This window comes from Adiantum capillus-veneris, chromosome 12, assembly GCF_014529385.1.
Source record: "Adiantum capillus-veneris isolate H3 chromosome 12, ASM1452938v2, whole genome shotgun sequence".
NCBI lineage: Eukaryota > Viridiplantae > Streptophyta > Polypodiopsida > Polypodiales > Pteridaceae > Adiantum > Adiantum capillus-veneris.
Window position 1 is genome coordinate 58,396,852 of NC_140942.1, and position 12,255 is coordinate 58,409,106.

At 38.8% G+C, this 12,255-nt stretch overlaps 1 protein-coding gene across 1 annotated transcript; it reads right to left on the reverse strand.

Moving 5' to 3' along the window:
• Nucleotides 1-1,215: 1,215 nt before the first annotated feature.
• Nucleotides 1,216-1,728, reverse strand: LOC147445786 (uncharacterized). Its single transcript, XM_086525960.1, has one exon. It carries the CDS (start codon nt 1,726-1,728, stop codon nt 1,216-1,218), a length of 513 nt encoding a protein of 170 aa, XP_086382086.1.
• Nucleotides 1,729-12,255: the final 10,527 nt, after the last annotated feature.

The following is a 12,255-nucleotide window of genomic DNA, read 5'->3' on the forward strand; positions in this document are numbered from 1 at the left end:
CTTCTAGGGGATGAGAGAGAAACCCACACACACACACACACAAGCCCCTTTACACAAAGGGAATTAGGGACACATGTCAGCTCCCTAGCCCAGATGCCCACAAGGTGTGCCCAATTCCTATTGGATGACCCTTGAAGTGGACCAATGAGAATTAAGCTAGAGTAAATCTAGTTTAATTAATTTAAAAACATTTAATAAAAGAAACCAATAAGAATTAAGTCTCCTAGAAGACTATTGGGCAGTCTCCCAAAGGGTCCAATGAGCATTGAGGAGCCCCATGGCTTGCCTGATTCCTATTGGCCAGGAGGCAAAGGGGTCCAATGAGAGTTTAGTTTAATTATTTAATTACCTCAAGCTCTCACAAAAGGGGAAAGGGGGACACATGTCAGAAGGCTATCACTTATGCTGCTTAATTGTAATTGGCTTGACTTGGGGAGGGCCAATGAGGCTGCAGGAAGAGCAAATAGCAAGGGGGCTCGCCCAAGAGAGAGAGGGGGCTGATTTTTGCTTGGCATTATCACACACACACTCACACAATCTCATGTGTGAAGAAAGAGAAGACTATCTCTTCCCAAGCTTTAATGGAGAACTCATCACCTACTCCAAGCTTGTGAGATAGAAGCCTACCTTTACACTCTCTTGGCATGTGGATGCAAATCCAACCAAGAGCCAAGCTTCAATGCATGCTCATCTCCTCTACCAAGCTAAGCTATGCTAATATGAGTGATTATGTGAGGAGATGTACATCTTTCTCGTAAGATACTCCTTCTTCCTCTCAATCTACTCTCGTACCCTGCTAGCTCTCACCATCTTCAAAGTGTGTGAGGTCTTGGGTCTGAGAACGGGGATAATTCAATTTGTGTTTGTTAAGTGTTTTGCTTAGTGCATGAAGTTTCCATCTTCATTGCACTAGCTAGTCTTGAAGGAACACAAAGAATTGTATTGTACAATGTCTCTCTTGATGGGAGAAACCATAATACAAAGCCTTTTGGAGGGGGGACCGGCTCCATGCAAATCCGGTCCTCAACTGTTGTCAATAGCTTAATTTCTCTCTCTTTTGAAAGTATTGTTGATGCTATCTAACTAGGTGTTATGCATTTGGTTGCTCTCTCCACCCAAGCACTCTTGTAATTCTCATTAGGAATCTATTCTAATGAAATTCCCACTATGTTCATGCTAATTTCCGCTACCCATAAGTTATTAGGCCATTAAATGTTACAGAAATTCTCTTTGCAAAACACTAAGATCAACCCATGATGCATCCTCTACTGGATAGTTCTTCCACTTAACCAAAACTTCCACAATGTCTCTATTTCTCAGATGTATAACACGCCTATCTAGCACTAAGTCTGGTTCTACAGTCAATATTCTGTCATCTTGCAACTTAGAGTTGTCTTGAAAAACATGATTCACATTAGGAACATACTTTTTTAATAAACTCACATGAAATACAAGATAAACTTTATCATGAAAAGGCAATTCCAATTTGTAGGCTAATGAACCAATGCGCTTCAAAATTTTAAATGGCCGAGCAAATCCTGGAGACAATCTTCTATCCTTTCCAAGAATCAAATGAGACTTCTCGGGAAAAACCTTTAAGAAAACCATGTCACGAGTTTCATACTCCACAACCCGATGTTTCTTCTCATAATACAATTTATGTCTCTTTTGAGCTTCTCTAATATTCCCCCTAATTTTGGTCAACTCCTTATCCATTTTCTCAAGCATCTCACGTGTCAATTCTACCTTATTCCTGGACCTTAAGAAAATTAATAGGTGTGGGACAGTTGTAGCCATACATTGCCTAGCAAACGGAGTCATCCTAATAGATGAATGATATGAACTGTTATATGCAAATTCAACCAAAGGTAGATATTCATTCCTATTAGATTGGTTTTCATTGACATACATTCGTAACATATCTTCTAAAATACGATTCACTCTCTCTGTTTTCCCATCAGTTTGAGGATAAAAAGTAGTAGACATGCGTAACTGGGTAGGTATAGCGTCAAAAGTCGCTGTCCAGAAATGAGAAGTGAACTTAGAATCTCTGTCAGACACTATACTCTTGGGCATGCCATGCAAATGAAATATCTCTTTCACAAACAAGCATGCAATGGTCAATGCAGCATCACTTATTTTTACAGGAAAGAAGTGAGCTTGTTTTGTGAGTCTATCTACCACCACAAAGATCGAGTCATACCCTCCACGAGTAGTAGGAAGTCTAATGATAAAGTCCATGGATATAGACTCCCACTTCTGTAAAGTAATGTCTAAGGGTTGAAGGTCACCAGGCATCCTCTTATGTTCAATTTTAACTTGACGACATTGAAAGCACTCACGCACATAATTCTTAACATCCAATTTCATACGCGGCCAAAAGAATGAGGTTTTAATCTTCTCATATGTCTTATTTAACCCAGGATGACCAGAAAAAGGTGAATTATGACACTCACGCAAAATTTGACTCTTAAAAGAAGAATTTGCAGAAATACACAAGCGGTCATAATAATACAAATTTCCCTACATCTGCATCTTCTTCATCACGTTTCCTTCTTCGTCCTCTCCTTTCATCAGTTTCCGCTTCGCCGACATTCCGCTCTCTTTCGTGTGGACGACCTCGACGTCCATCACCACCGTTCCCATCATCATCATCACCACCATCACCACCGCCAAGTGCCCCAGCGCCGACACGTTGATTATTGTTTCCCGGTGGAATAGCATGGTTTCCATCTTCCTGTTCGCCATTAAGTTCCACATAGATATCAGGGTCTCGTGCTGCTTTGCCTCGCAGAGCCTGAGCACGCTCCTGATTTGAAATTCCTAGATCTTCTGGTAGTCATCGAATCAGATTTTCTTGCTCCTTTATCTTCTTCTCGTATCCGTCCATGTCTAGAATCAACGGCTTGCTCTGATACCATTTGTCACAAGAACCGAATAATAGAGATAGACAGCAAAAGGTACAGAAAGAGATCTTTGTATTGATGAATCTTTGCAGACTTTTGATACAACAGAGGAGAAATTGAATATGGGCGCACTCCATTGTACGGAGCTCGAACCTCCTGACCACCCCCGAGCTTCCAATCGCTTGCATGCAGCGTCTCACTCGCACTCTCACTCGCACTCGCACTCGCAGAAGAAGAGGTCGGTGAATGATCCCCAAATGCACCACCCGTCGTGCTTTTATCCTTCTTTTCCTCGAAAAGCTTGCACGATTTTCGCACCAAGTATACCTGCGAGAATAATATAAGAACGTGATTGCTAAGCAATCCGTAAAGGTTAGATTTCTATCATGACACTTTGCACAGATCCTATTTCACACATTGATTTTTGCATCGCCTACAAAATAGCCAAAAGAAAATACTTGTGCAACCAATTCAACATGATAATCAAAGTTAAAAAACATAATTATATACCTTCATAATCTCAATTGCCATACTCTACCCTGAAGAAAAAAATCCACTTCTTGGTTGATAGCAGGGAGAACTGTATGATGTTGTATGACTGTCTGTCCCTGTGTATTCTACACTGCTGCTGTCTTCTGTTTTTTTTCATTATAAATTTTACAAACTAACTCAGAACAGAGCAATCTAGGTACTCAAAACGACGGTACCCAAAACTCAGAATTGTGAAAAACGTCTCTGTTTGGCTAAAAACGCAACTTTTAGGTCGCGACTCATAAAACCTCTATTTTTGGGTCTCCACTACTTTTACAACTTATTTTAAGCCTACCCATGCATTTTAAGCTAAAACACATAAATATAAAGCATGGATATTAATAAAAATCTCAATTTTACTTTTCATAAACAAACTATTTGTTATTCATTAATCTTTATCAAATACGTCTTTAGTGTATTATTTAAAAAAAGAATGTATGTTCTCTCTTAATATCTCAAACTCATTCATATAAGCTCTATTTAATAGATTATTCAACAATCTTTCAAATCGTGCTAAACGAAAGATATGCCCTGCTACATTCTTTTCGACTTTAAGAACTTCAAAGATTAATCCTATTACACCCGCGAAGTTCAAAATCCTAAATTTCGAATTTCATCGTCTTCTCCACAGAAGCCGAGAGCGCGAACCTCACAACCTTGAGCTCTTCCTCCATCTTTACTCTTCTACTCTCCACCATCTCTACTCTTCCACTCTCCTACCCTCTCACAACAAGCTCTTCAATTCCATGTAAGTTTTGTTGTTATGTTTTTTGATTTTTTCACACGCATACACACACATGCATACACACACATACACACATGCATATACTCATACACACACATGCATACGCACGCACAAGTTAACACGCATGCAGATACACATACACATGTTTCAAAAATAAACACGCATGGAAATACACATACGCACACACATGCATATGTTAGTATAAGTTATGCATTAGTATGTGCATACACTAATTAGTGTGTGCATTATTCTAATTCACACACTAATTAGTGTAAGTAAAAACACACCAAAACCTAAATTTGTTAATTATTAGTTACTTGCAAAATCTAAACTTGTTAAATTTGTTAAATTTATTACTTGCAAAACATAAACTTAACACACACTACTTAGTGTGTGCATTGATCAATGTGATTGGCCAATGCACACACTAATTAGTGTGTGCATTGGCCAATGTGATTAGTGTATGTCAATGCACACACTAATTAGTGTGTGTTTAGTGTGTGCGGTCAATAAGATTGGCCAATGCTCACATTAATTAGTGTGTGCATTGGTCAATGGGATTGGCCAATGCGCACACTAATTAGTGTGTGTATTGGTCAATGGGATTGGCCAATGCACACACTAATTAGTATGTGATTAGTGTGTGCATTGGCCAATGTGATTGGTCAATGCACACACTAATTAGTCTGTGATTAGTGTGTGCATTGGCCAATGTGATTGGTCAATGTATACACTGATTAGTGTGTCATTAGTGTGTGCATTGGTCAATGGGATTGACCAATGCACGCACTAATTAGTGTGTGCATTGGTCAATGTGATTGGACAATGCGCACACTAATTAGTGTGTGGTTAGTGTGTGCATTGGTCAATGGGATTGGCCAATGCACACACTAATTAGTGTGTTTTAACACACACTATTTACTGTGTGATTAGTGTGTGCATTGACCAATGTGATTGGCCACTGCGCACACTAATTAGTGTGTGATTAGTGTGTATTAACACACACTAATTACTGTGTGATTAGTGTGTGAATTGTCCAATGTGATTGGCCAATGCGCACACTAATTAGTGTGTGAATTGGTCAATCCCATTAACAAATGCACACACTAATTAGTGTATGCATTGGTCAATGGGATTGGCCAATGCACACACTAACTAGTGTGTGCACAAGTCAATTACACAAGTCAATTACACAAGCCAATGCACACATCAATTAGTGTGTGCACAAGCCAATGCACACACTAATTAGTGTATGTTAACACATACTAATTAGTGTGTGCACAAGCCAATTACACAAGCCAATGCACACACTAATTAGTGTATGTTAACACACATTAATTAGTGTGTGCACAAGCCAATTACACAAGCCAATGAACACACTAATTAGTGTGTGCACAAGTCATTTACACAAGCTAATGCACACACTAATTAGTGTGTGCACAAGCCAATTACACAAGCCAATGCACACACTAATTAGTGTGTGCACAAGCCAATTACACAAGCCAATGCACACAGTAATCAGTGTACCCTAAACACACACTAATTAGTGTGTGCACAAGTCAAGCACACAAGCTAATGCACATATTTCTCAAGAACAAAAAATCTAGTGTCAAGAGAGATGCAAAGAAGACAATGGAGTCTCCAGAGCACAGCTATCGGCCATGAAATTTCCATGATGTGGAGTGGGAGACAGCTATGGAAGAGACAGAGGATGAAAAGGCAACGGGTGCGCGGATGTATACGCGTCATATTGAGGCCAGATCCCATCAGACTCCTACGCATTATGGTTCGGGAGGAAAAACGACTTGGAAAGACAAATATGTAAGTACAAATATTAGTTTTATTGTAAAAAATCTAATGTTTTTCATTTAATTAATTGGTTGCCATTTTTTGTCAGTATAACATTACCATGAGTCGCACGACCAAAGATGTGCAGAGATATAGAGAGAACCATACCGAGTATCAAACTTGGTGCTCGTTGTTTGAAAATCAAATGGTCTCTCGAGAGGAGTTCGAAAATGCGTGCTGAAGTCTGCAACATGTAAGTTTAATCTTATTTAAATTATCAAATCGTTGATTTTATATCAAATATTAAATAACAAAATGTTAGTTGTTTCTTTTTTTGGTTTTACAGAGTCAAGGAGTTCCACGCAAAATGCCAATCATCTCCCCCATGAGCATCCTCTATTTTGTATACGCGGGTCCCGCTTGCCCTATCCCACATGACCATCCTCTATTTTGTACACGCGGGCTTTTTTTGCCCTTTATGTAAATGCAATACCTATCATTTTTTGTCTCAATACCTCCTCCAATTGTAATTCCACTTATGTAAATGAAATTATCAATCTTTTTTTGGCTCAATGTATTGTCCAATTGTGATATTTTGTTGTAATTAATAATAATTACAACAAAATAATAATCAAGGAGTTCCACGCGAAATGCCAACCATCTCCCCCATGAGCATCCTCTATTTTGTATACGCGGGTCCCGCTTGCCCTATCCTACATGACCATCCTCTATTTTGTACACGCGGGCTTTTTTTGCCCTTTATGTAAATGCAATACCTATCATTTTTTGGCTCAATACCTCCTCCAATTGTAATTCCACTTATGTAAATGAAATTATCAATCTTTTTTTGGCTCAATGTATTGTCCAATTGTGATATTTTGTTGTAATTAATAATAATTTTTAAAAATATTTTAAATAAATAAAAAAATAGATGACCTTTTGGATGGTCCTGCAAAGGATAATCCAAACGGTCATCTGTTTTTTTATAATAAACCCGTCTGCGGTAATGATCGCGATAACGTGTACGCGGTAAAGGTTGCGGGTATTCTTGCAGTAAAGCCCGCGGTAATACTCGCGGAAATATAGCCGCAGGCATTACCGCGTATTTTACCGCTAGACCATTACCTCAATATTTTCCGCAGTCTTTTTCGCTTATAGGAAATTTCATATTACAATTTTTTTTGTTTTTTTGTGGTAATGTGGGAGATAATACCGCGTATATGTTATAGTGAAATCACATTGTATGTAAAGTGGTAGGGTGATGTACTTCTCATTTTCATTCTCTATGTGGATGATTTATTGATCACTAGACCAAGTGAGAGACATATTGCTAATTTCAATATGAAAGATTTGGGGCTGTTGCATCATTACTTGGGCATACGATTTAAGCAGTGTGATGGTGGTATTGCCTTGTGTCAGACAAGTTACATACAGACATTGCTATGTAAGTTTGTACTTGAGGATTGCAAACCTATTGCCACTACCATGGAGTTTGAAATTGAGTGTTGATGATGCTAGTGATCCTACCAATGTCACTCTTTACCAAACTTCTATTGCCTGCCTTATTTATATATGCAACACAAGGCCGGATATTCAATTTTCAGTCTCACAGGTCAGCAAATTCAAAGCCCAAGGTCTAAGCATTGGCAGGCTATCGAAAGGAATTTTGGCTACTTGAGTGGCACTTTAAATCTTGGTCTACATTATCCCAAGGGAGGATCACTGTCGCAAGATTTACCTTCTTTTTTGGACCCAAATTGTGTTGGTTCTTTTGACACACGAGTGTCCACGAGTGGTTTATGTTTCATGCACGACGCTTCATGTATCTAATGGTTGAGTAAGAACCAGCCTAGTGTGGCCAATTGTACTTGTGAGGCTAAGTACCAAGCAATCTTCAAATCTATAAATTAGTGTGTATGGCTCAGACGCCTTATGGCTGATTTGGGTGTTGGACGTGAAACTACCAACACCATCTACACTGAAAGTCAGACTGCATTGGTGATTGCAAGGAACCCATCTTTTCACACTTGCACAAAGCACATTGAGGTGCATTACCACTAGGTCAGGGAGAGGCTCTTAGCAAGAGAGATCAGCTTGTCTTATGTGTCGACACAAAACAACCTTGCATATATTTTCATAGAGGCATTGTCTCGTGATAAATTTGAAGCTTTCCAAAAAGGTTTGGGCTTTCCCCTTTGGGGAATGATCATTTCCTCAGGGCATGGAACTTCCCTATACATTATGAGCCACCTATTGTTCATCGCATCACTCCTAGGGGGAACTTGTGGTAGAGATGTGTGTGAGAACACTTAGTACTACCAAGGCACTCTTTGTCAATGCATCTGTACATTGCCAAATGTCAAGCCAATGAGGCCGTTGTCAAAGAGAAACACGGGCGTGAGAATGGGGATGAATGGCCTTCAAAATGGTCCACAAGGAGTGGAGGTAGAAATGACACTGCACCTCCTAGATCAGTTTCCCCACACTGGATGCATGTCCCTGGAGTGCCTATGCAAGAAGACTGTAAAGAAAATAAGAAGGATGCAACAAAACGTAAAGCAAAGGGTTCAGCCTACAAACTTCAATTTGATATAGAGGCAGAAACTGATCTCAAAAAGGTTTTGGAAAAGAGGATTTTGATCAGGAAGGTGTAATTTGCCTTGGGTGAGGTCCTTGGCATAGCAAAGAGGGAGAGCCATGAAGAAATAATTGATATCACCAAGAGAAAGAAATAGTCTCTTACTGAATCTATCCATGTACAGGGTGAAGGAGAGACTTTGAATGCACAAAGAGTATAGGTCTATGGAGAGCAAGGTGATGAAACTATTGTTGGATGCTAGAAGTCTAGGGGAGGAGTAAAACAAAAAATGCAAATCATGGCTTAGAAATTAAACTCATGTCAAAGAGTCTATATCAAAAAGGCAAATGGACAATCCAAAATCATGGATAGATGATCCGTGCAACAAAAAAATCATCAAGGGAGCCACATGGAGCTTGTCTGAATGTAAGGGTGACTACAAGGGACGTGAAAGATAATCAAAATTTCTTTGTTGAGGAGATGTCTACGTACCCTCTTGTGCTTGGGTAGACATACATCACTGCTACTCATATAGAAACAAAGGTAATGGAGGATGGTTCAACTTATGCTAGGATAGTGAGCAGGGATTGGAATTGTGCGGTTTGAATCCTTAGTGTTTGTGTGGACAATGAAAGGAGCCGTGAAATTTTTAGAGAGAAACCCTTGCCAAAGAGAAACAAAGAATTCAAGGACTATAGGGATATGAAGGGTTTTGACCATGTACCATTGTAGAGTAGGATTGCATTGGAACAAGAAAGGGAAAAGTTCTCGCATGATGTATATGAAAAGGAGATGTTTTCTACAGGTTTTATAGGATTGTTAGACTATGTATCTATCTCTTTTACAAAGTGTGATGATTTAAAGCAGGGTGAAAGACAACATGTAAATATTGTATAGAAAGGTTTGAGAAGCAATGGTTTGATAGAAGATGAGGAATGCATTGCAGGTGTATTTCATGAGTTTTTGTGGATACCATGCAAGACTTGGAGTCTTTAGTGGATTGCAATTTGTGTGTTGGAAACGAGGTTGTGAAAGTATGCTTCATAGAAATGTACAAAATTATTTAGGATTTAGAAAAAGCTCAAGGTATTGATGTGCGATTGGATACTAAGTATAAGTCTATGGCAAAGAGAGTGAAACCAGTGGCATTACATCTACCAAAAGACTGCAAAAATAATACGGAACAATCTCGTTTGCAACCTAGTCGACCCAAGCAAGATTGGACACAAGTTTATGCACGCTTCTTTGAAGGAGCTAAAGGTTGGTTGCAAGGATAGTTTGAAAGAAGCTAAAAAGATATGCTTTGAATACATGCAAGTATAACATGGAAAGGATTTTTCATTTGAGACACATGAGATAGGGTGTGTTGATCCTTCCATTTTTTCTCCTATGGTAATTTTCACTATCCCTCATGTACCTTCGAACTTGCAACCTGTTCCAATTCCAAAGGTTCATTTGCCAAAACTCATTGAGTTGCTTAATGAAAATTTCAAGATGGGTATTTTGGAGCATTTTGGTGCTCTATATTCAAACACGTGGTTCACAGTTTTGAAGAACAATGGCTCTTTACGATTTATTTCGGATATGCAACTTTTCAACAAGGTTACAATTAGAAATGTGGGTACATGGCTGATTGTAGATGAGTTTGCAGACTCATTTTCAAGGACGATATATTCTATGGGGAATTTGTGCTCAGGGTATCATCAATTCCAACTCGCAATGGAAAGCAAAGACTTGACCACCATGAGGACACCTTTGGGTTCGGTAAGAATGTACACCTTACCTTAGGAGAAACTAATTCAGTTGAATATATGATGAATGGCATGAACAAAGTCCTATGTGACTTCATACCTCGAACTACAAAGCCCTTTCTTGATGATGTGCAGATCAAAGGATGCAATGTAAGTAATATAGATGTGGCTCTAGACTTGAGGGGGTGTCGCAAGTATGTGGAAAATCATATCAAACAATGACTATGATAAGATCTTGTCAAGGTTGGAAGAGATGAACCTTACCTTGTCTGGGAAAAAATTAGTGTTTAGTGTGAACGAAGTTCTTCTTGTAGGAAATATGTGCGGTCCATATGGCAGAAGGCCTTGTCTTGCAAAAATTGTTGTAATTCAAAGAATGAAAGAGAAATGTATAAATGTGACTGAGGATTGAATGTTTTTGGGTGTTTTTTGGATTCCACATTATGCGCATGTAATAACCTTTGTATCATTTATTGAGAAAGAACCAAAAATTCCAATGGAAGAAATGAATACCCATGCCATGAGAAAATTAAAGAAGTTATTGCACTTTGAGGAAATTAAACTATGAATGTGGAAGACATGCTATTGTGACAGTGGATACTAGCCCCATAGAAATGGGACCCGATATTGGCTAGTCTTTATGCTAGACACAAATGTGTGTGGGCCACCTTTACTAAAATCAAAGACAGGTATTGGTGGAAAGGTGTGTATAAAGATGTATCTCATTTTGTGGAGTCTTGTGAAAATTGTCAAATGTATTCAAATGTACGTCATCGTGATGGTTGCACCCTACATACCCACTGGATATGCACTATAAGTGGGTAGTAGGTTTGGTTACAATGCCATTGGGTTTATGGCAAACGAGTGCATGCATAAGAAGATTTAACTAACCAGATTGAAGTTCGTGCTTTAAGAACAAAAAGAAAAAAAGGGATATGTAAATGCCTCTGAGACAATGTGATTAGCCATTATAGTTGTGTTCGGAAAGTAACAACTTACAGGGGTGAGTTGGATGCCAACAAAGCTAGGGAGTTTCTCTCTAGGTTGGGCATTAAGCTCGCGCTCACTACTAAATACAATCCTGAAGGGAATGGTAAATCAGAACATGGGCATCCTCCTATCATTAAAGCGTTGGCTAAGGCTTGCAAAGGAAAATTGGGAGAGGGGCCTGGGTCATTGCCTCATGTTTTATGGGCTAATTGTACAAGTCATAGATCAATTACTGGTTATATGCATTGTGAGTGATGTATGGTTAAAAACTATAATGCCAATTGAGGATATAATTCCTACATGAGATGTATTGCTTTGGGACAATGGAATGAGTAGGGAAGACCTTCTTGCTTTGTGCATACAACAATTAGAAAGAAGAACATAATGCCAATTGAGGATGTAATTCCTACATGGAATGTATTGCCTTGGGACAATGGAATGAGTAGGGAGGACCTTCTTGCTTTGTGCATACAACAATTAGAAAGAAGAACACAAGATATTGAGATTGCAATAGCACAATTGGGAGATGTAAGGTTGATAAATAAGGATGGATTTGATAAAATGCACATGCTCAGACCTAGAGCTATTGAGGAAGGTGATTGGGTGTTGGTGTATGAAAATCGTATTGATAACCAACGCTCAACAATAAGAAAGATTTCAAAGAGATGGCTTGGTCCTTATGTGGTTAAACATGGAAATGTTAATGCAACTTATACCTTGTATGAGTTGAATGGGATAGAAATGAAGATTTCCGTTGCAAGGAAAAGAATCAAACTATTCAAAAGAAGAGGAGATACAAATCAATATGTATGTTGAGTTAAATAAAGAATGAACCTGCATATGGTATGTGTGGCACATGTCGAAAGATGTTCAGGTTTAGAGGGGGTGTATATCATGCCATGGCACATGCATAATGTAGCTATAATATCTACCTCACTCTCAATCCTTTCATTACTTGGGACCAAA

Excerpts from the sequence above, each read along its gene's own strand:
- LOC147445786 (XM_086525960.1), bottom strand. The coding sequence starts at position 1,728 with ATGCTTGAGAAAATGGATAAGGAGTTGACCAAAATTAGGGGGAATATT.